Source organism: Hyperoodon ampullatus (genome assembly GCF_949752795.1).
Source record: "Hyperoodon ampullatus genome assembly, chromosome: 13".
Taxonomy (NCBI): Eukaryota; Metazoa; Chordata; class Mammalia; order Artiodactyla; family Ziphiidae; genus Hyperoodon; species Hyperoodon ampullatus.
Genome location: NC_136926.1, coordinates 7,753,770 through 7,775,177, shown reverse-complemented (window position 1 = coordinate 7,775,177; position 21,408 = coordinate 7,753,770). Strand labels below are relative to the sequence as shown.

The window sequence follows — 21,408 nt, the reverse complement described above, 5'->3', positions numbered from 1 at the left end:
AGATTTTTGTAGTAAGATCAACAAATGTTAGCTTGGATTAGGGTAGTGGCAACAGTGCCGAAGAGCTGATATTTAATAGTGAATATTTAAAAGATAAAATTAAAGCAACAGAGATAACTGAAGGGTTGTACATAGGGAATGAGAGAAAAGGGTGGTGAATTATTTGCCAGGATTCTGACTTAAGAAACTGGTTAAGTAAGTGATCATTTGAGATAGAGAAAAAAAATCATTTGATGTTGACCAGTTTTGGGAGTAAAGGGTGAGTTCCATTTTGGCTATGTGGTACCTCGAGGCAATTTTATCCTTATATAACTCTAGTTAGGTAAGTAACTAGACTAGTGGAAGAAATTTTGGAAGCACTAGTATATTTGAAGGTAAAATTTTCGGGCTCAGTGGAGGTGTATATTACACAGATATTTGGCTAAGCTCCAAAGAGGACTGAACTAAAGATTAGCATTTGGCTGGTTCACATTTTTATGGAAAGTAAATACAAAGATGGTAGAGAATGAGACTGCATAGTGAAGAACAGAGTGGGAAGGAAGTCTAGTAGGAGTGAGCCCTAGAGGGCTGGGATTTAGGATGAGACAACTACAGAAATTGATGCGCAGCCAGTGGGAGAACTAGGAGAGGGCCCCAGAGAAATTATATTTAAGTATATACTTAAATCATCTTTTGGCCATGAAATTAACTTGGAATGATATATAACACAATTTCTGCTTCTATCTCCTTCCACCAACCCACTATAGTATTTAAGTTTTCTAATTTAATCACAATGATCACCCAAATTGGAAGCATCATCTTTGAATTTTCTTATCCTCCAAGCCAGTTGCTCTCACAAAGCTCATCAAAACCTTGCCTCAAATAGTGTGGTCTTCTTGTCTTACTGCCATGTCTTTAAAGAATCTCCTGGACAGCAACTTATGTTCCCGTCGCATACAAGAGTAAAGCCCCAAACATCCATCACGGAGTACCAGGCTTTGACACGGAAAGCACAGTAACAGGCAGGAAAAAGGGGAAACAAAGTTTAAGCATATAAAAGCTTCCCTACAAACTCATTTCAAATTGAGCCAGCAGTTAACTGGCCCCCACCCCCAGGACTCCAATAATTCCTTCGTAAAATTTAATTATACAAATTGCAGTTACCTATATGCCTCCCTCTAAATCTGCATTGTCCAGGATGGTTTCCCCTGGCTGTATGTAGCTATTAATAACTTTAAATATGACTAGTGCCAATTGGGATGTTAAAATATACCCCCTGGATTTCAAAAACAGGCATGCAAGTAAGAATGTAAAATCTCTACTAAGAATACTGATTACCTAACTCAATTGTTTTGGACATACTAAATGAATCAAAATTAGTTTCCTGTTTAAAACTGGCTATAAAAATTCTTTAAATTACTAAATGAGTACAGGATGGACCACATCATTCATCATGTATGGCCAGCTCCTAAAATACCATAGAAAAACACAGGAAGCAGTTTAATGTGTGCTTTTCATATCCACACTGCATTACAGGCCCCCAAACATTTTTTTCGCCCCACAAACACTCTTAATGAAACAGATTTCAGAAGGCACAGCTCACCAGGAAAATGTGAATTTGGGATCACTCCAAAGTGAAAAACCATGGTGGTATTTCCCCAGAAACTTGACTTTGTCACTGAAGCATGAAGAGCCATCTCTCCCCAAAATAATTGTGCTCTGGCAAAACCAAACATTTACCAAAACACATTAAGCAGTCTTCCCTTGTGCTACTACATTGTGGAGATGTTTTTCAAAGGATTTTTCCAGGGAAAGCTAAAAATGATGAATTTGCTGTAATGAAAGCAAATGAAGTACAAGTTCTGTAGTCCCCTCCTTCCACCAAAACTATGCCCTAAATTTAATCAATTTAGTGACAAAGTTGTTTTCTGTTTTAGTACTTCAGGTTAGACAATTCAAAAGGGATAATGAGGAAAGGGCATACAAAGAACTTGTTATAAGGCACTTTATTAAAATAAAAGTGCTTACATCCCTTTAATGTATTAATCTATTTCCTGAATAACATATGGAATATTTAACAAATACTGTACACCAGTTCTGTCCCTTATAATAGTAGGAAAACAGTATTATTTTACTAAGTTTTTTCAGTCCTCCCAACTTCCTTTTACATTTTTGCTCACCATGGTATTGCCTATAGCATAGTTCTTTAAAAAAAAAAAAAAAAAGGAATTTCTAGCCAGTGTCTTCTACTAGAAATTGCAAAATGCTACAGAAACCATAAGACAAATTCAAATAAGAATTCCAGGTAACTTAAATTAACACGAGTTTTGAGAAAACCATTTTTATTATCATCACCACCCAGCCTATTTGTGCTGGATTATGTACCAAATGGCCAGATTTTCTAAAGAACATCTACATAACATTTCTTTCATGTTTCAAGAGATGAAAATAACTGTACAAGGTTAAGTACAAAAGTACACAAGACAGTGGACACCAAAAATCCATGTATGAGATTTTATCCCATCTGCAGCTTTTATATATTTGAAAAGTAGAATTCATTAACTAAAAAATATTGTCCTTCTATAGTCAAGTTTAATGGAAGCGGGTTTAACCTGATTACAACACTAACACCAGTATCACTGATCTGATATTTACAAAAAATCATATTTTTCAATAAATTAAAGTCAATGCAACACCCATGCAAGCTAGAATACCAGCTGTTTGGTGAACAAGGACCTGACATCAGAACCAGAGTCTATAAAAGTCCCAAGTATAAAGTGTGATTTTCTTCAAACTGTGTCCATTCCTCGCATCGACGATGTGAAACCCAATCCCATTCCTCTCTGTGTGTGGGTCTGTGATCTTGCCATTTCATACTGAGCGTCTAGATTTCTGAATACTTCTTCCTGCTGTTTCAATGTCTTGTAACTTTCTTCATCAACGGAGCTACATCCAGCTTCATCTTCACTCTAAATAACAGATACAAAATATACTATTAAAATGAATTCACCTAGGAATAAAAAGTGCTTCTCGCCTAAGAAGTACTAGTAGATCACATTTTTGCAGTACATATTTGACCTCACTTAGCTTTCATTCATTCATTCAGCACCTATGGAATTCAAGGCAATGTTCATTCTAGGTACTGGGATAGAGCAGGACATAACAAAAATCATTCAGTGGGCCCAAGAAAGAACATGTAGAACATGCCAGGGACCTGGTGGTGCAGTGGTTAAGAATCCACGTGCCAATGCAGGGGACACGGGTTCAAGCCCTGGTCCGGGAAGATCCCACATGCCACGGAGCAACTGAGCCCGTGCGCCACGACTACTGAAACCCGCATGCCTGTAGCCTGTGCTCCACAAAGAGAAGCCACTGCAATGAGAAGCCTGCACACCGCAACAAAGAGTAGCCCCTGCTCATTGCAACTAGAGAAAGCCCGCGCGCAGCACTGAAGACCCAACGCAGCCAAAAATAAATAAAGCGTCTAGGGAAAAGTAAAGTAGAAAATGGGGGTGGAGTTTAAACCAAATATCCCTTCAATGAAAAACCAACTCCCTTAGTAATAACCAATATCTGAACATTTGTCGACCTTACCAGGTTGTTGTGTAAAACCTAAAACCTTCCTTGGGACTTCCCTGGTAGTCCAGTGGCTAAGACTCTGTGCTCCCAATGCAGGGGACCTGGGTTCAGCCCCTGGTCAGGGAACTAAATCCCACATGCCGCAACTAAGAGTTCGCATGCCGCAACTAAAAGATCCTGCTTGCTGCAACTAAGACCTGGCACAGCCAAATTAATTAATTATTAAAAAAAAAAAAAAAAAACCCACAAAAAAACAAAAAACTTCCTTGAAAAAAATTAAGGAAGTCCGACCCCACACTAAGTACAGTTAACCTTAAATGGGCATTTTTTCTTTTTATACATCTTTACTGGAGTATAACTGCTTTACGATGTTGTGTTAGTTTCTGCTGTATAGCAAAGTGTATCAGCCATATATGCATACGTATATCCCCATATCCCCTCCTTCCTGAGCTCCCTCCCACCCTCCCTATCCCACTTCTCTAGGTCATCACCAAGCACCAAGTTCATCTCCCTGTGCTTTGCAGCAGCTTCTCACTAGCCATCCATTTTACATTTGGTAGTGTATATATGTTAATGCCACTCTCTCACTACGTGCCAGCCTCCCCTTCCCCACCCACCCCGTGTCCTCAAGTCCATTCGCAACGTCTGCATCTTTATTCCTGCCCTACCACTATGTTCATCAGTACCAATTTTCTAGATTTCATATATATGCATTAGCATATGGTATTTTTCTTTTTCTGACTTACCCCACTCTGTATGACAGACTCTAGTTCCATCCACCTCACTACAAATAACTGTTTCATTCCTTCTTATGGCTGAGTAATATTCCATTTAAATGGGCAATTTAATTAATTAATTAATTTTTTTGGGCTGTACTGGGTCGCCATTACTGCATGCGGGCTTTCTCTAGTTGCAGCGAGTGGGAGCTACTCTTCCTTGTGGTGCGCAGGCTTCTCTTGTTGTGGAGCACGGTGCGTGGGCTTCAGTAGTTACAGTGCACGGGCTTAGTTGCTCCGCGGCATGTGGGATCTTCCTGGACCAGGGATCGAACCCGTGTCCCCTGCACTGGCAGGCAGATTCTTTCTTATCCATTGTGCTACCACGGAAGCCCTAAACGGGCATTTTTTTTTTTAATTTTACATCTTTATTGGAGTATAATTGCTTTACAATGGTGCGTTAGTTTCTGCTTTATAACAAAGTGAATCAGTTACACATATACATATGTTCCCATATCTCTTCCCTCTTGCGTCTCCCTCCCTTCCACCCTCCCTATCCCACCCCTCCAGGCGGTCAAAGCACCGAGCTGATCTCCACTAGCTACCTACCTTATGTTTGGTAGTGTATATATGTCCATGCCTCTCTCTCGCTTTGTCACAGCTTACCCTTCCCCCTCCCCATATCCTCAAGTCCATTCTCTAGTAGGTCTGTGTCTTTATTCCTGTCTTACCCCTAGGTTCTTCATGACATTTTTTTCCTTAAATTCCATATATATGTCTAAACGGGCATTTTTAAAAGCAAATTAATTCCTTTTTACAATTTTTTTTTAATTTACTAAGACAAGCTTATGATTTTGAACAAGGTTTGCTTAAGGCATAAACATGCAGTAACAATCAACAATTGTTTTATTTCTTATGTTTTGGCCGTGCCACACAGCATGTGGGATTTTTGTTCCCCGACCAGGGATTGAACCCACGTCCCCTGCAATGGAAGTGTGGAGTATTAACCACTGGACCTTCAGGGAAGTCCCTCAACAAATGTTTTAATCAAATTTAACAATTTGGCGCTTCCCTGGTGGTGCAGTGGTCGAGAATCTGCCTGCTAATGCAGGGGACACGGATTCGAGCCCTGGTCTGGGAGGATCCCACATGCCGCGGAGCAACTAGGCCCGTGAGCCACAACTACTGAGCCTGCGCGTCTGGAGCCTGTGCTCTGCAACAAGAGAGGCCGCGATAGTGAGTGGCCCCCGCTTGCCACAACTAGAGAAAGCCCTCGCACAGAAACGACAACCAAGCACAGCAAAAATAAATAAATAAGTTAATAAACTCCTACCCCCAACATCATCTTAAAAAAAAAAAAATTTAACAATTTGTATTGTTGACTAGTGATGATAATTTATTGGTTAATTCTGTGAAGTTAATCTAGAGAACACAAATGAAAGAGCACTAGAAAGTACCCAGACATGACACATCACTGAAATAATGTTTAAGTTGAGAACCAATGTTACCCTAAAAATATAAAATAACATGAGCTTTATTACAAAGTGTATAACTCACCTTAATACCCATTAATTTCCTAAATTTGACATTTTGGTCCTTGTTTCCGAAATTCAGTTTCTCCCATATTTCAGCAGACTGGGATTTGTCCTGTTAAAAAAACAATGAATTCTTAGCATATGTAAAATTTAAATACCTTGTATTATGATACTAGATCTTTCCATAATATAGTCTTAGTAGAAAAACAATAGCATTTATGGCATTCCACCAATGGAATTTATAATTATCTTAATATATGAAAAAAAATCTAAGCTAAGGAACCAACTCTTTCCCCTTAATAAATGTAGGGCAATATTGGTTTTCTTTGAAAGCCTGACTTAGATTGTGCATTTTTTCCCCCAGAATTAATAACTGTAGCAAATTAAATTATTCCAGTCAGGCTCTCAGAAGAAAGATAAACCCAAACTACTCATCTTTTCCAATCCAAATTTGTTTTTCTAAGCTGAGGAATCAATGACAAAAAAGGAGAATAAGAGAACTTACTCCTTCTTTCTTGCCTTGCCAAAGCATTTTCCTTTTTTTCTCTTGTTCAGCAAATTTCATTGGATTCACAGCTGCTGGGTTGTAATAGCTAGGTACAGCTATTCCGGTCTCTGCCAAAGCTTTAGCCTGCAAGGCTGCCATTTGAGCTGCCATAGCTATCTGAGGAGTTACTTGTGTTCCTGATGCCAACAGGGCAGCAACATTGAGCACAGAACCTCCTGTAGCTGCAGCTGCTGAAGAGGAAGTAAGTATGGATTTTAACCAAAACCAACCTCCTAATTACAGTAATACATTATTTATATATAAGAGCTACTAATCTGCAAAAAGGCAGAATATTTTCACCCAACAGAAAATGACTGTGTTAAGCTTATAAAGCAGTAACATTTTAGCAAACATTTATTTAATGTATTCATCTCTAGACATTTCTGTATATGATCCCTTATATATATATACTTAAACTTCACTTAATCTGAGGATAAAGAGAATCCTGCAAATAGGATAAAGGTGTATGATTTCAATGGAAATGAACTATAGTGATTGTAGCTAAACTATTTTTTTTTTTGGCAGTACGCGGGCCTCTCACTGTTGTGGCCTCTCCCGTTGCAGAGCACAGACTCCGAACGCGCAGGCTCAGCGGCCATGGCTCACGGGCCTAGCCGCTCTGCAGCATGTGGGATCCTCCCAGACCGGGGCACGAACCCATGTCCCCTGCATCGGCAGGCGGACTCTCAACCACTGCGCCACCAGGAAGCCCCTGTAGCTAAACTTTTAACAAATTGACTTTTCTTTGTATGGTCCTTTATAGCTCACAAAATGATCTCACAACATCTAATTTGAAACTCACAAGAAACGTTTAAAACTATTAAACAGGTATTATACACACTTAACATACTAGGCCCAAGTCCTATAAAAGTTAAGTGCCAGATCTGTTACTTCTACCTTCCAGATTACATTTCATACAGGCTCTCTCTGATCACCTTTAAATCACCCACAGGCAGTGTGTCTGTTATGTCTAAAAACTTGATTTTTAATAGTTAAGACATAATACATACTCCAGTTCAGATCATCTTTAATAAACTGTATTTCCAAAATCATAACTAAAAGACATATGCAGTGATGGCTAAACTGCTACATGAACAAGAATAGTCACTATTCACTTTTCAAAATTATCTACATTGACCAAATCAGAAATACAGTGCAAAAAAAGTTTTATGAGGTACAAAAGTAACACTAAAAATAACGTTCACAATTCAATTAATAATTTACAGCATACTGATCTACAGCATACTGATGGGTAGAAGGGACCACTCGTGATTCTCTTCCTATTACTTTTCCTGAACTTTTCAAATGTTTTACAAAAAAATGCCATACTTCCATAATAAAGAAAACAAAAATTACCTGCAGCTATTTCCTGTTGTTTTTGTTTTTCAACCATTTCCTTTTCTCGCTGTTCCTGTAATTTCTTTGCCCTTTCCAACCTGTCAAAGACAATTTAAATAAAAATATCAATATAAAGCCAACATTTATCTCTTTATGTATACATACGTAGGCATAAAACACTTTATATAGAATTTTAAATAAATTTAATACCTTCCCCAAATTGATACCTGCACGTGGGAAAAAAAGCAATCATTCTTAAGATGGTATCAGTCACAATTAAATAATATTTCACTACTGGTTTTAAACATTTTTAATTTCACTGAATAGCCAACAACTCTAGTAGCTTTTAATACAGTTCCCACAGAGAATCATTAAAATGGTTAAGAGATAAAAGTTATTCAATCTTCATCAGTACTGGTTACAGGAGTAAGGATAAAATTAAATCTTGCAAATTGAGACATTGAGAAAACATATTGAAAGCTGAGTAAATCTTAGGGTACATGCAATAATTTATAGAATTACCTAAATGCTTCTAGGAGGCTCATACAGGATTAAGGCCAATCAAAACATGCAGATGATTTTTATATAAACAGACTTTATTAGTCTCTAAATCAGTGAAAATTAAAAAGCCAAAAATAAAATTTAAGAACGGGCAAGCAAATCCTGCCATTCTCTATAATCTAATAAAACAGGGGAAAAAAACTAAATATTAGAAAATTACTTTTAGGAGGTAAAGAAATTATTAGCAAAGGAACTGGAAACGTGAAACACAAATTCATCCCCAAACAAAAACGAATTCTGATTCACACTAAATTCACCACTGAATACACATACTACACAAAATGTGCTGTCAAGTAGGTATCTATCTGGTGTATAGCAAATCGTAAGTAATGTTATCTTCACAATGAGTTCCTGAAAGAGAAGGCCCTTTTCTTCCGAAGATTCCTTGATTTACCAATCGTAAGTTAAACACCACCCTCTCCCTCCTTTAAAGTAGTATAAAGGGGCAAGGATTGGGGAAAAAGTTTTTTTGGGGAGGGGAGCAGTGGGCACTACAGGTAAAATACAGTAGTAGAAAACTGACATTTGCTTTAACAATTGCTGTAATTTACATAAAAGGAGGATAACAATCTATAATTTTGTTCCCTTCTATTGAGCACACATAAAAGAAAGACAAGTAGTACAGCCTTGAATTTGTCCTAATCAGAAAGAAGTTTCTGATTAGGATTAATGTTAAAACATAGGTTCATAAATAAAAGTATTTCCAAAGCAGTTTTAAAAATTGTCATCTGAAAATCACTAAGTAGACTAAATTAAAGTTTTAGGTGCTAGTTACAGATTCAACTTTAGTATAATCCAAAAATTAAAATACAATAAACTTAAGAGTAAACAAGAATAAACTTTAGGGTTAAAAAAATTCATGATCAAAAAAAAAAAAAAATTCATGATCAAAGTTAATGGACCATTCTTTATAAATTAGTTCAAATACTGTGGAAAATTATTTCCTAATTGTTGATTTTAGTTTCAGTAAGAAAGTAATTGACAGCTACTGGCTGTATATTTCAAATGGGCACTGCAGGTTTGGAATCAATACCATTCACTAAGGTGAATGGAATGAAGAAGGGGTGAGCTCACACCTTTGCTGCTGCTGCTGTTCAGCTGGAGTTTCTGCCAGGCTGGGTTCACAGGGCAGCAGCCCATCAGGTTACATTGTGATAACTGTATTTTTGTAATGAAAAACAAAATACAAACTCAATTTCATAAAGAAAAAAAAAATCAAAATCAGAAGATTTTAGTTTTTTAGAATATGGGAAAACCTGCAAACAAGGGCTTGGATTTTACTTTACTTCTTGTCTCTATGAGGCAGTTCTTTCAATGGTTTTGCAGATTTCGGTTAGACAGCCCTGCTGTGTGTGGTCCCACAATCACCCATCTTTGAAACATTAGAAAATTTAAAAATACAATGATCTTCCTATGCTATCACAGCAGTAAAAACTTTAAGATCAAATGAACTGGCTTATTATTCGCCACCTTCAAAATAGGAAAACTACTGACAGAATTCTACTTATTGTTTCAGAGACTTTTCTTAAGGAAGAACAAAGAAAGTAAAGACAAAGCAGTTTTAGATGCAAAATTAACAGAGTTCTTAGATCACATTTAAGATTTTTTAAAAAGTTCCAATGTCCAACTGAAAATACTTATGAGTCTAGACTTGAGAAAAATGAATTAGTTAATCATGAAGAAAAAAGAGAAACTGTTGAAGAAATACTCTTTCCAGTTGTGCAAATAAGCAAATTAAAGATGAGAATTAACAAACCACTTAACACAGTTCTGTATCACAAAACTGCCACAGTAGTTATGGCTAGATTTAATTATTTGAATTATCCTCTGAAAGCATTCATGTTTTGTCCATACAATTGAGTATCTACCTCAAGATGAAAAGGAGAAAAAAATGTATCGAATAAAAAATATACGCACCTCCTAGCTAAAGCTTCTTGCGCATCCATTGCTGTGTTTCTACCTCGGAAGGGAGGTGGGCTAGGAGTTCGGCTTAAACTTCTACTAAATCTTCTCGGTTTTTCAATTCTCTTCTTTCTATCTCTTTAATAAATCATATTTTACATGTCTCAGTATGGCCAAGTAATAATTATTTTATTGAATCAAAATAAATTATAGTTACATAGTTCAATAAAAATTAAACTGGTCTAGGAAATATATTTTGAACCCTTTCCTTTCCACCTCTGTTGTATACCTTCCATAGGCACCCCAAGTTCCTTGTGTATAAGACTAGTTTCTATAAACTCACTTAACCATCCCTGTTTCAGATGGACATTTAAGTTGTTTCCAATCTTTTGCTATTACACCCAATGTTGCAAAGGCTAGACTTGTACGTTAGTCATTTTACACTTGTGTAGGTCAATAGGATAAATTCCTACTAGTGGGATCGACAAGTTAAATGGTCCTAGTATTCTAATGTACAATGAATTAACTTGTAAATGTTTTCAAAAATATAAATCACTAAAACAAAATTAGAATTAAAAAGTCATTGATTAGAATAAAAGGTATCAGTGGTTAAAACTAGAAATGCCATAAATAATGACCCGAATTGCCCAAATGGTGATTTAAAAAAAAACAAGAACCAAAAAAAAAATGGTAATTAATGGTGAAATTACCATTTACTTTAGATTGACTAAATCTCCTAACCGGTAAAGTTCTATTTAGGCAACTATTACATACTAAAACCACTGATTAAAAACTGAAAAAATGATCAAACAAGTGACAAACCAAGTTATTATAAGCCAAAGTACACTTTTACCCATATTTCATTCTTTTATAGACTATTTGACTTAATGAACAATAAATTAACAAAGAAGCTTTCACATTAACTTTATTACCAGTATCTGTGAATACAGATATAACACACTATTAATAACTAATATTAGTAGAGAATAAACATATTCTCTGAATATTTATAATTAAATGCTCTTTACTGTATTTCCAGCCTAAACAAATTAAAATTTCTTTCCAATCAAGACAAGTGTGAATTTATAAGCTCATCTTTTTGAGTATCTGAGAGAGTATAACCAGTACGGCGGATTAAGCACACGTACTGACTTTGCATTCAGATGCATTTGGGACCAGGTCCCAGCTTTACCATTTAAGAACTGTATGATATTGGGCTTCTTGAGCAAGTTACTTAACCTTCCTAAGCCTGACTTAACAGCCCCTGTGAGGGGCCTATCTGACTGTATTCAAGATGAGGAATACCTACCGACTTCTACTCCTTGTCCTGCTCCTGCTTCTACTCCTATGTCTGTGTCTTGATCTTGAGCGGGAACGAGATCGGATCCGACGTTTTCTCTCCCTGCTTCTGGATCGTGATTTCTTCCTCTCTCTGCTTCTGGATCTTGACTTTTTCCGCTCCCTACTCCTGGATCTTGACTTCTTCCGTTCTCTGCTCCTACTACGATGACGCCTGAAATTCAAGTACATAAATTTGTAGCTACTTACAGGGAACACAATAAACTGATAATGTCAAAAAAGCAATGTTTCCTACCCCAATTTAAGATTCTGTTTAATAGCTTGAAGTCTACTGCCGAACCAAACTATTTCTAAGAGTAACAATCAAGTTATTCTACTACTGAAAATTTTTGACCAAATCTGATACCACACACACATTCCCCACAGAAATCCGCAATACATGTTGCAGACACTGGTTTCTTAAAACACAACAAAAGAGCCACAAAAATTTGAACCATGACCCAGTTTCTCAAAAATCTTTTAAACCATACCTAAATAAAACCTAGATTAGAGTTCAGCAGCAAACAAATCCTGCACCAGCAATGTAAAAGGATTATGATATTGGCAAATTATATAAACACAGTTCAGCAAAAATTTTTCCACTGTGACAGACAACTCAAAGTTAAAAATACCAATTTTCTAACTAAGATTTTTTTGGGTGTTGCTCCATTAATGCAAACCTTTATGTAATTTAGGAGTTCTTTAGAAGGCATTAACTTAGGAAAAACTACTTACCTTTCACGAGACCTAGACCTTGAATGACTTCTGCCTCTTGATGACTTTCTTTCTTTGCGTTTGTGTCTGTCCTCACCATTTTCAGATGAATTTAGCCGCTCTCTTCCTTTATCAGAAGAATGCTCTTTGTCATTATGTTCCTCAGACTTGTGTTTCTTAGAGGATTTATCTTTGGATTCATGTCTTCTTGCCTGTTTTAAGAAGAAGTTGGTTCTTTCAGGAAAATAGTGCAACAAAGAGAGTTAGTATGGGTATCAGTAGCAAAAATGTTGTGATGCAACATTAGTAACCTTAGGAGTGTGTGGCAAATTTAAAAAAAGATCTAGTTTCACATCACCCAAATGTTGCAGATGTATATTACTAATTTTACTTTTTCTTTATAAACCCCCCCAAATGCAGTTTCCACCCCCAAATACTTTCAATACCACAATCAAAACAATAACTTTCAATGTTAATAATATCGAAAAACCACTATTTCAGAAAAAGAGGAATCCCTGATGTTTCTTTTATCTAAGAGGGAAGTACACATGTATCAAAATTTTTTCAATTTTCCAACAAACCTTTTAGAGAAACAGACATGTATATACAACAACTTCTAAATCCAGAGCACGTAATATTAAGTTTTAAAAGTTAACAATAACGAAGGTAAGGACACAAAGAAATGCACCAGAAAAATGCATTTCCAATTAGGTAACTAAGTAAAATTAACCTAAGTATTAATATCTTCTAGCAACTTCAAATTACTTTACGCAAAGTTAAGTGTCCTTTTTATAGCTATACTGCCACATCCTTTCTTAAAGACGGCTCTTGATTTTTCTCCCAATCCTAAACTGTGAAGCAATCACTTTTCATCTTGCAATATCCCAACAGGTTTGGAGTTCTATTACACTTCATGTACCTAGGGTAGAAAATGGCAACCATATCTGTTTTAATTTTTATGAAATCAAACTAGGTGTAACACAATTAATCCCCCTACCATTATAATACATACTTCCCCCATATTCTGAATGATTATAAAAACCACGGCTTTTGCTTTCACAACATATGCATTCAGAGACTGAGCTAAATTAATTGTATGATCAAGTCTCCATCCTACACTCCCATACTGAATTAGGAAGTGCTAAACATTTGATTTCCCCACATTAAGATTTGTCAAATCCATCTTGTAGCTAAAGCTTAAAATCCTGGACATTTCAGAATCACAATTTTAAAGCTGGAAGGAAACTCAGATCTTCTAATTCCCCTTACTTTATATATGACTAAATTAAGATCTAAAGTCACAAAGCTACATATTAGGAGAGGTGAACCCAGACCCCATATTCTTCTGACACCCAGGCCACCGTTCTCCACCACAACAGGACACTTAACTCATGCTTCCCAGAACAGACCTTAGCATATTTCCTTCCACTCAAGATTAACTTTTCTTAAAAACAAAAAACTTAGTCAAACATTTTAGAACATGCATGGTGATACATCAGAAAAGGATCATAGTCTGTAATTTATTATTTTGCAGAAAAATAAGAGACCTGGAGACACAGCTAAATTTTAGTTTCAATGCCAGTTCTCCATATGAGCTTATAAAAAAGACTATTTCCTTGATTTTGCCATATGGTGGCAAACTGGAAAATCTTTAAGTGGTTATTAAGCTTGCAAAAGTTTTAGTTTATTTCAAACCAGCTTTCCAAACATAACATTACTATTATTATTTTTTTAAAAAACCATTAAAACCCTTAACTGATTTAAGATATACTTAAGGGAAATAGGAGTTTGAATGACTAATAGTTACCTTATCATGAAGTAGGCTTATTATTTTGCTATCTGAGTCTGCAGCGTCTTCAGTTCAGTCTCTTCGCGCATTAGCACGCTGAGTATGATTTATTATAGAAATGTTATCATGTGAGCTAAACAAAATAGTCATTTTCACAAAAACTCTCCTAAATTAAAATTTAACAGAGCTTCCATTAGGGGAAGAGGTGAAGTCCCTGCCCACAGTTGTCTAAGGAGTCCCTTGCCCAGCCCCCATGAGACTCTTCTCCTCCCTTTTTGGCTTCTACTTCTGCTCTTCCTTTGTTGGCTCATTCCTTGTCTTCTCAGGTGGGCAAGTTAACTCCTCTGCAATACAGCTGCTGTCTTTCTTTATCCTCAAGTTTTGTGTCACCGCCATCTTTCCAGCAGTCCCTCACTGACACTTTTATTTCAAAATTCAATACTATTCTTAGGGAATCAAACTAGTTTACAAATGAAAAGGGACTCTCATTATCTTCCATAAAGAAAAAGTAGCCCATAGATATCTGGAGTATTGCTACTTAAAGATGACTGCTATTTAAAAATCCTGAGCAGCTGTCAGGCATAAAGAGACTCGGGACCTCAGATTAATGGAAGCTCTGTGTGACAGGCCTAAAAAACCAGTTATATTCTTCATATGAAATTTTTATTGTGAATATTTTCACAACATAACATTAATAGTTTTTGAATGAACTTTTCATATAAACAACTATCTTCTTGAAAAATGATGAATCCAAATCATGCTTATTTTATAACTGAATTAAACCTTTTAAATTTCAAGTTTTGGTACTTACCTTGACAATATCATATATTCACACAAACATTTCTACCAGATACTTTACAAGTATTCTAAAGTGCCTATTCACTACAAAGTGTTAATTACCTCTTTGCTTCTGCTCCGGCTCCTGTGTTTTCTTCCTTCATTATCTGTGAACACACAAAAATTCACCATAAACAACAGTACAGAAACATCTCAGACACAAATTCCAAGACTCATACAAAGAACATTTTTGGCCACTTGCCTAACTAATCTATCTACTAGTCATCCTCTAAAGCCTATTTTTTTATGGCAGGGGTGGGATTATTCTACTACAGTAATACTTCATGTATCTGAAATGAATCAAGCAATCTGAGGAAACCAGAATATAATCAAGTAAGTAAGCAAAAAAAGTTCCACAAGTCCATGTTCCATGACACATGACAAACAGACTTTGTCTTCCAGGTGGTCACAGATTCTTTTTTTTTTTTTTTTTTTTTTTTTTTTTGCGGTACGCGGGCCTCTCACTGTTGTGGCCTCTCCTGTTGCGGAGCACAGGCTCCGGATGCGCGGGCTCAGCGGCCATGGCTCATGGGCCCAGCCGATCCGCGGCATGTGGGATCTTCCCAGACCAGGGCACGAACCCATGTCTGTCCCCTGCACTGGCAGGCGGACTCTCAACCACGGCGCCACCAGGGAAGCCCCTATCACAGATTCTTTATATTTTACAAAACATTCTGTCCAGTTCATCTTGCTTCCTATTACATCGCAAACTTATAAATGGTCTTATTAGAGGAAAACAATTAAGAACAAAAGGAACAAAAAGTGCAAGAGAAAACAGGTTGAATTATATTTGGTGTCTTATAAGTAGTCAAAAAGATGTTACAGTTTAGAAAAATTCCCATTAAAAAGCAGTTATGATACTGTACAGTTTCAAACATATACATAAAAATTACACTTGAACCATTTTGTAGGTGGATTATCTGTGGGTGCAAAGGATAAATAACCAGAGCCCAGGTCTTGAAACTTTTAAACTCATTTCTATTCTATCTCTCTTTTAACTACTTAAGTATTGATTTATTAGCAATACATCACGCTTTCTATGCCACATCAGTCTAGTTAAAAAAAAATGCTCCAGGGCTTCCCTGGTGGCGCAGTGGTTGCGAGTCCGCCTGCCGATGCAGGGGATGTGGGTTCGTGCCCCGGTCTGGGAAGATCCCACATGCCGCGGAGCGGCTGGGCCCGTGAGCCATGGCCGCTGAGCCTGCGCATCCGGAGCCTGTGCTCCGCAACGGGAGAGGCCACAGCAGTGAGAAGCCCGCGTACCGCAAAAAAAAAAAAAAAAAAAAAAAAAAAAAAAAAAAAAAAAATGCTCCAAATAAGGAGCATTTCAAAACACTAAAAACTCTTGCTTTCAGAAACATTTTAACATTAAGTTAAAAAGAAAACCAAGATTAAAAATGTTCTTGTAACTTACATCAAAGATGTTAAATAAATTCAGAATATACCACTGCCCAGACTACATCTTTCAAAATATTGTTTTGCCTATGTTGAAAGGATAAAATTTGAACATCTGAGGGATAATAGTTATTGTGACACAAATTTAAGCATACATTTTGTCTTTGACAAGTTATAAAATTCCTGTATTAGGACACTTGTATTCCTCATAATTGAAAAATTCTCCAGAAAATTCCCAATGCACTTTTCACTATCCATTTCTCAATGGGAAGAACACATATTAATTATATCAGTAAACTTATGTCTTACACGTACCTGACTTTCGTTTTCTTTCTCTTGACCTTGATCGTGATCTTGAATAATGATGTTTTGAGGCTCTGGGAGAAACAGATATATCGGACTGCTCTTTTTTCTTATCTCTATCTGGGGATGTCTTTTCTGGGGCTAGTCCATCTCGTTCTGTATCACTAGCCTGTAAGTTTAGAGGAAAATGGTTATAAATTCTTAACTGCATTTAAAATGTTTCCAATTACTTAAAAGAGAAGGGAGGAAAGATAGTTATCCTTGAGTTTTACAAAATTAAAAAATAAAGAAAATCAAGAAATCAGAAGAACTGATTTCCAAGTAGCTAAATATGCTTTGTACTTGTGAAGTAGGCACGAATAAATTGAAATAACAATAAATAAACTGACTAACCCAATACCAGAGACACATGTAACTGAATGGATGTATCTTTATTTTTTTTAATCATTATTTTTATAACTTTCAAAACATTGGGGGAAGGGGAAAATAGGGCTCCAAGTATTTCCAATAAGTATTCAAGCAGAGAAAATAGAGTCCATTTTAGATCTATGAATTCATTTAGCTGACTTTACCAATACTTGTATTTTAAATTAGCATAAAGAGGCATTTAAAAATGAGCTGTTAAAGGTTAAAAAGACCGACTGTAAAATCTTAAAAAGCAAAGAGAATGCTTCTAGATTAAAAAAAAAAAAAAACAAAACAGAAAATTAACTTACCTATCTGAGAACCCAATCTTAATTTCATTAACCCTCTTTAATGAAAGGCCCTTGGCACAGTGCTGCTGCAAAATATGGTCTGTCTCTCCTCACATATGCTCTGGGCTATGGAAACATTAAGTTGTTTCTGCTTTAAAGCATTTTATAAATTATCACAATATAAATTTTAAAAAAATTAAAATAGTCAAGAGAACACACTCTTTCCCAAAGACCTGATTTACCTAGGAGAGTAGGTTCCTTCATGAAATTGATTTAAATGAGTCATAGAGGGACTTCCCTGGTGGCACAGTGGTTAAGAATCCGCCTGCCAATGCAGGGGACACGGGTTCGAGCCCTGGTCCAGGAAGATCAAACATTCAACGGAACAACTAAGTCCGTGCACCACAACCACTAAGCCTGTGCTCTACAGCCCGTGAGTCACAACTACTGAGCCCGCGTGCCTAAAGCCGGTGCTCCGAAACAAGAGAACCCACCGCAATGAGAAGCCTGCGCACTGCAACGAATAGTAGCCCCCGCTCTCCGCAACTAGAGAAAGCCCTTGCGCAGCACCAAAGACCCGAAGCATCAACAATCAATCAATCAATCAATAGTAAGTTTATTAAAAAAAAAGTCATAGAAAAAAAGCTTCAAGGAGAAACTAGAACCTAAATGTTCTCCTGAGTGAGATTCTGATAAAAGGCAGGGAAAACAGTTTCTGTAATATGTGGAAGGTGGACACTGGTGACCCATCTAACCAGACAGGAAATACCAAAATAGTCAATACGCCCGGGGAGTTGATTACTTACCACATGAGTTAGCAAAGTATCGCCCTTGAGCTAAGAATGACTTTTACATTTTTAAAAGGGTCGTTAAAACAAGCAAGCAAGGAATGTGACAGAGACTGTATGTTGCACGTGGTCCACAATGCCTAAAATATCTACTAACTTGCTCTTTACAGAAAAAAGATCTGGATTGGGTAAATAGTGAATATACTATACATTTTCAGCAGGAGAAATAATCACATGATAATGAACAACTTCCTTTAGGAAGATTAGTCCAGAAAACAAACACCAAGTAAACTAAATGGGGAGTACTTTAACAAATGAAGTGTGAGAGGTCACATTATTTTAACAACTATTTTCTGATGGTCAAAAATGCACCTAACTCGATGTTAGACTTCAGGAATAAAATAATAAATTAAAAGGGAAGGATTTACAGGTTAGTTAGGATGAAAGACGTATTATGTGTTACTCGTCTAACAATGCTACCAAAAAACCCAGTAACAAATAGGACGAAACACCTAATTACTGGGGAGGCCCATTCCAGCACACATGCTTCTCTATGTATGGGTGATTTCTGGAATCATAAAATTTTTGTGCAGAAAGGCTCTCATCTCTTCGAATCAAGCTCAACTTTCTCATTTCACAGATGAGATCCAGCAACATTAGCTGACTCACATAAGATGGTACTCTCTTTGCTGTCTAATATTAATACATGACACTACTTTATCACGCAACTAAAGATGATTCTGATATTCACAACTAACATTGGTCATTTTCTTTTATTCTTGTTCTCATCACTATTCTTTTTTCTTTTGGGGCCTCGCCGTGTGGCACGTGGATCTTAGTTCCCCGACCATGGATGTAGCTCGTGCCCCCTGCAATGGAAGCGTGGAGTCTTAACCACTGGACCACCAGGGAAGTCCTCATCACTATTCTTTTTTTTTTTTTTTTTTTAATTTTTAAATTTTATTTTTTTATACAGCAGGTTATTATTAGTTATCCATTTTATACATCTTAAGTGTATATATGTCAATCCCCTCATCACTATTCTTAAGGATTATTTCTGACAGGTCTATGATGTGCTGTGTTGGTAAAGTTACACTTAGTAAAATGCCCTTAAGGGAAGGCACTCTGTAAAACGGGCTAATAACTCACACCGAAGAGCCATTTTCATCTGTAAAGCACACTACAGGACAAAAACCAAAACCACTGTATCACTAAACAGATATGAATAATAGGGGGCCACTTAGCTCACCTGAAGCTTTTATTTCCTTGAGAATATATTATAGTAGCGTAACAAAAATATCCAAATAAAATCGAGTATTAAAACTTCCCTGAAAATATCTAAGATTTCAATTTGGTACGGACCTATGTGTAAATCTTAAGTGCTAACTGCAAAAATGCCCCTCACTCTACCATTTGTTCTATTAGAAAAACACCACGGTTTCTTAAAATTCACATCTTCTTTAAAACCCCAATGGCACTCAAGACATAGTATAAGAATCTTTTTCCAGTGCAAAGACGGCACATTGGACTTAATACTAGGCCACATCTCGAGGGGATCGTGTCTTTTTATTGAACAAGGCGCTGCAGAAACGAATGTGTGAATTTTTTTTTTAATATTTGAACCCAAGTAAAATAATACTGTTCTTTCAAGTAGATTAAGAGGCCCAAAACACTAGTTAAACAAAAAAATATTTAAATCGATTATGTGCCCAACTGTTTGAACAGGGGTTCTAAATCGGTTATCAAAAACTCGGGTCTAACTCAAATCAATTAGGTATGGGGGCGCGGGGGGAGGGGCAGACGATTTCTACTTCCAGAAACCCCAATGATCAGGATGAGTAATCCACGAGTTTTCCGTTATTCTTTTTTTTTTTTTTTTTTTTTGCGGTACTCAGGCCTCTCACTGTTGTGGCCTCTCCGGCTGCGGAGCACAGGCTCTGGACACGCAGGCTCAGCGGCCATGGCTCACGGGCCCAGCCGCTCCGCGGCATGTGGGATCTTCCCGGACCGGGGCACGAACCCGCGTCCCCTGCATCGGCAGGCGGACTCTCAACCACTGCGCCACCAGGGAAGCCCCCGTTATTCTTAATAGTCCTATTTATCTTCGAAAACGAGAAAACACAACTTTTTAGTCAATGGAAAAGAATGCAAAATGTTTGCATTTTTCTCGTAACCGGGTAAGTAAAATGAAGTAATCACACAATAATGCGATCCATCAGGATTGGGCATCTTATATCCAAAGCACGCTTAATTTCTCAGAAAACGTAATTTAAGAACTGTAGCTTTCATTTAAAGTTAAACGGGCCTATGAAGGACTCTTAAAGTAACAATGCCAATGTCAGGGCTTTGATTATGTTTCTCGAAACCTTCAAAATGATTACATCAGGAGCCGCTTCGGAAACGGAGCACCAGTCAGAATTCGTAGCTCCAAAGACTTCTCCTGATTAACTCGAATTTTTACTCCCTTCGAGAAACACGTTCCCTAGATGCTTACTAAGGAATAAACTAAGGTTTACACGGACGTTCACCCTAACCGAAATTATGCAGCTAAAATCATCTCACTGAGCGTAGGCAAAATAATCGTTACAAGACCGCTTGCTCTCTTCTCACGTTCTACCTCTTACAGGCACCTCCTTTTTGACCCCATACTTTTCAGAGACGACCCCTGATCCCTTTTCTCTCTTCCCCAGCCCTTTCCCACCGCGAACATAAACGCCCAAGCCCTAACGAAACTCAATATCAAACACCAACCAGAGTGAGTAAGCAAAACTGGAGTCAGTTCTGTGGGACAAAAGGAACATAAAACTGGGAAAGACATGAGGAAAGTTCTGGAAGAAAAGACACTCCCTGCGGCTCCCCACCCCCATCGACACCGCCTTCTTTCCCCCTCCCTACAGCAGCCAGCCATGATGGCGGACGCAGAAGAAGGCCGCGGCGCCATCTTGTCCACACACTAGCCCCGACAACAGCTCTGGGAGCCGTTCATCCCTTCTTTGCAGAGCAGCAGAAAAATATGCCTGACTTTAGACTCAGATTCGGCACCTACCGCCATAGTCCAGAGTCCTGGCCGCTACGGCGGCACCTCCACTTGCCGCTCTCCACAGTACCGGCCGCCTAAACGCTTCGCCACAAACTGAAATCGCTCCCGCGAGAGACCCGGATGGCACAAAGAGGCTAAGACCCGGTGCGTCGCACAGCTTGCTGGGAGAAAAAGGGGTGGTGATAAGAGTTTCTGTAGCAACGCGGTTCGACGGTGATTGGTTGTTCTTTTGAAGGGGGGTTGTGAGGCCGGGGAGGGGGGCGGGGCCTAGAACACACCCTAGAATGCGCAGCTCGGATATCGGAATGGGTGGAATTTAGGGTGGGGCGACTTCCTATTTCGATTCTAAAGC

The 21,408-nt window shown here is 37.6% G+C and overlaps 1 protein-coding gene across 2 annotated transcripts; it reads right to left on the bottom strand.

Moving 5' to 3' along the window:
- Positions 1 to 2,304: 2,304 nt before the first annotated feature.
- On the bottom strand, positions 2,305 to 21,126 carry RSRC2 (arginine and serine rich coiled-coil 2). 2 transcript variants are annotated; one of them, XM_079717721.1, is made up of 12 exons: positions 21,063 to 21,126; positions 17,250 to 17,354; positions 16,546 to 16,702; positions 14,899 to 14,942; positions 14,017 to 14,094; positions 12,231 to 12,443; positions 11,467 to 11,670; positions 10,173 to 10,295; positions 7,713 to 7,792; positions 6,315 to 6,547; positions 5,832 to 5,921; positions 2,305 to 2,948 (listed from the first exon to the last, which is right to left on the bottom strand). In XM_079717721.1, exons 5-12 carry the CDS (start codon positions 14,022 to 14,024, stop codon positions 2,769 to 2,771), a joined length of 1,131 nt encoding a protein of 376 aa, XP_079573847.1. In that variant the 5' UTR covers positions 14,025 to 14,094; positions 14,899 to 14,942; positions 16,546 to 16,702; positions 17,250 to 17,354; positions 21,063 to 21,126; the 3' UTR covers positions 2,305 to 2,768. The 2 variants fall into 2 exon arrangements, with proteins under 2 accessions (XP_079573847.1, XP_079573848.1); XM_079717722.1 differs by having other exon boundaries at positions 6,315 to 6,544.
- Positions 21,127 to 21,408: the final 282 nt, after the last annotated feature.

Excerpts from the sequence above, each read along its gene's own strand:
- RSRC2 (XM_079717721.1), bottom strand. Across the intron at positions 10,296-11,466 it reads AGGACAAGGAGTAGAAGTCG|AGATAGAAAGAAGAGAATTG; the intron begins GTAGGTATTCCT and ends GATTTATTAAAG. Across the intron at positions 5,922-6,314 it reads GGCAAGGCAAGAAAGAAGGA|GACAAATCCCAGTCTGCTGA; the intron begins GTAAGTTCTCTT and ends TTTTTTTAACAG.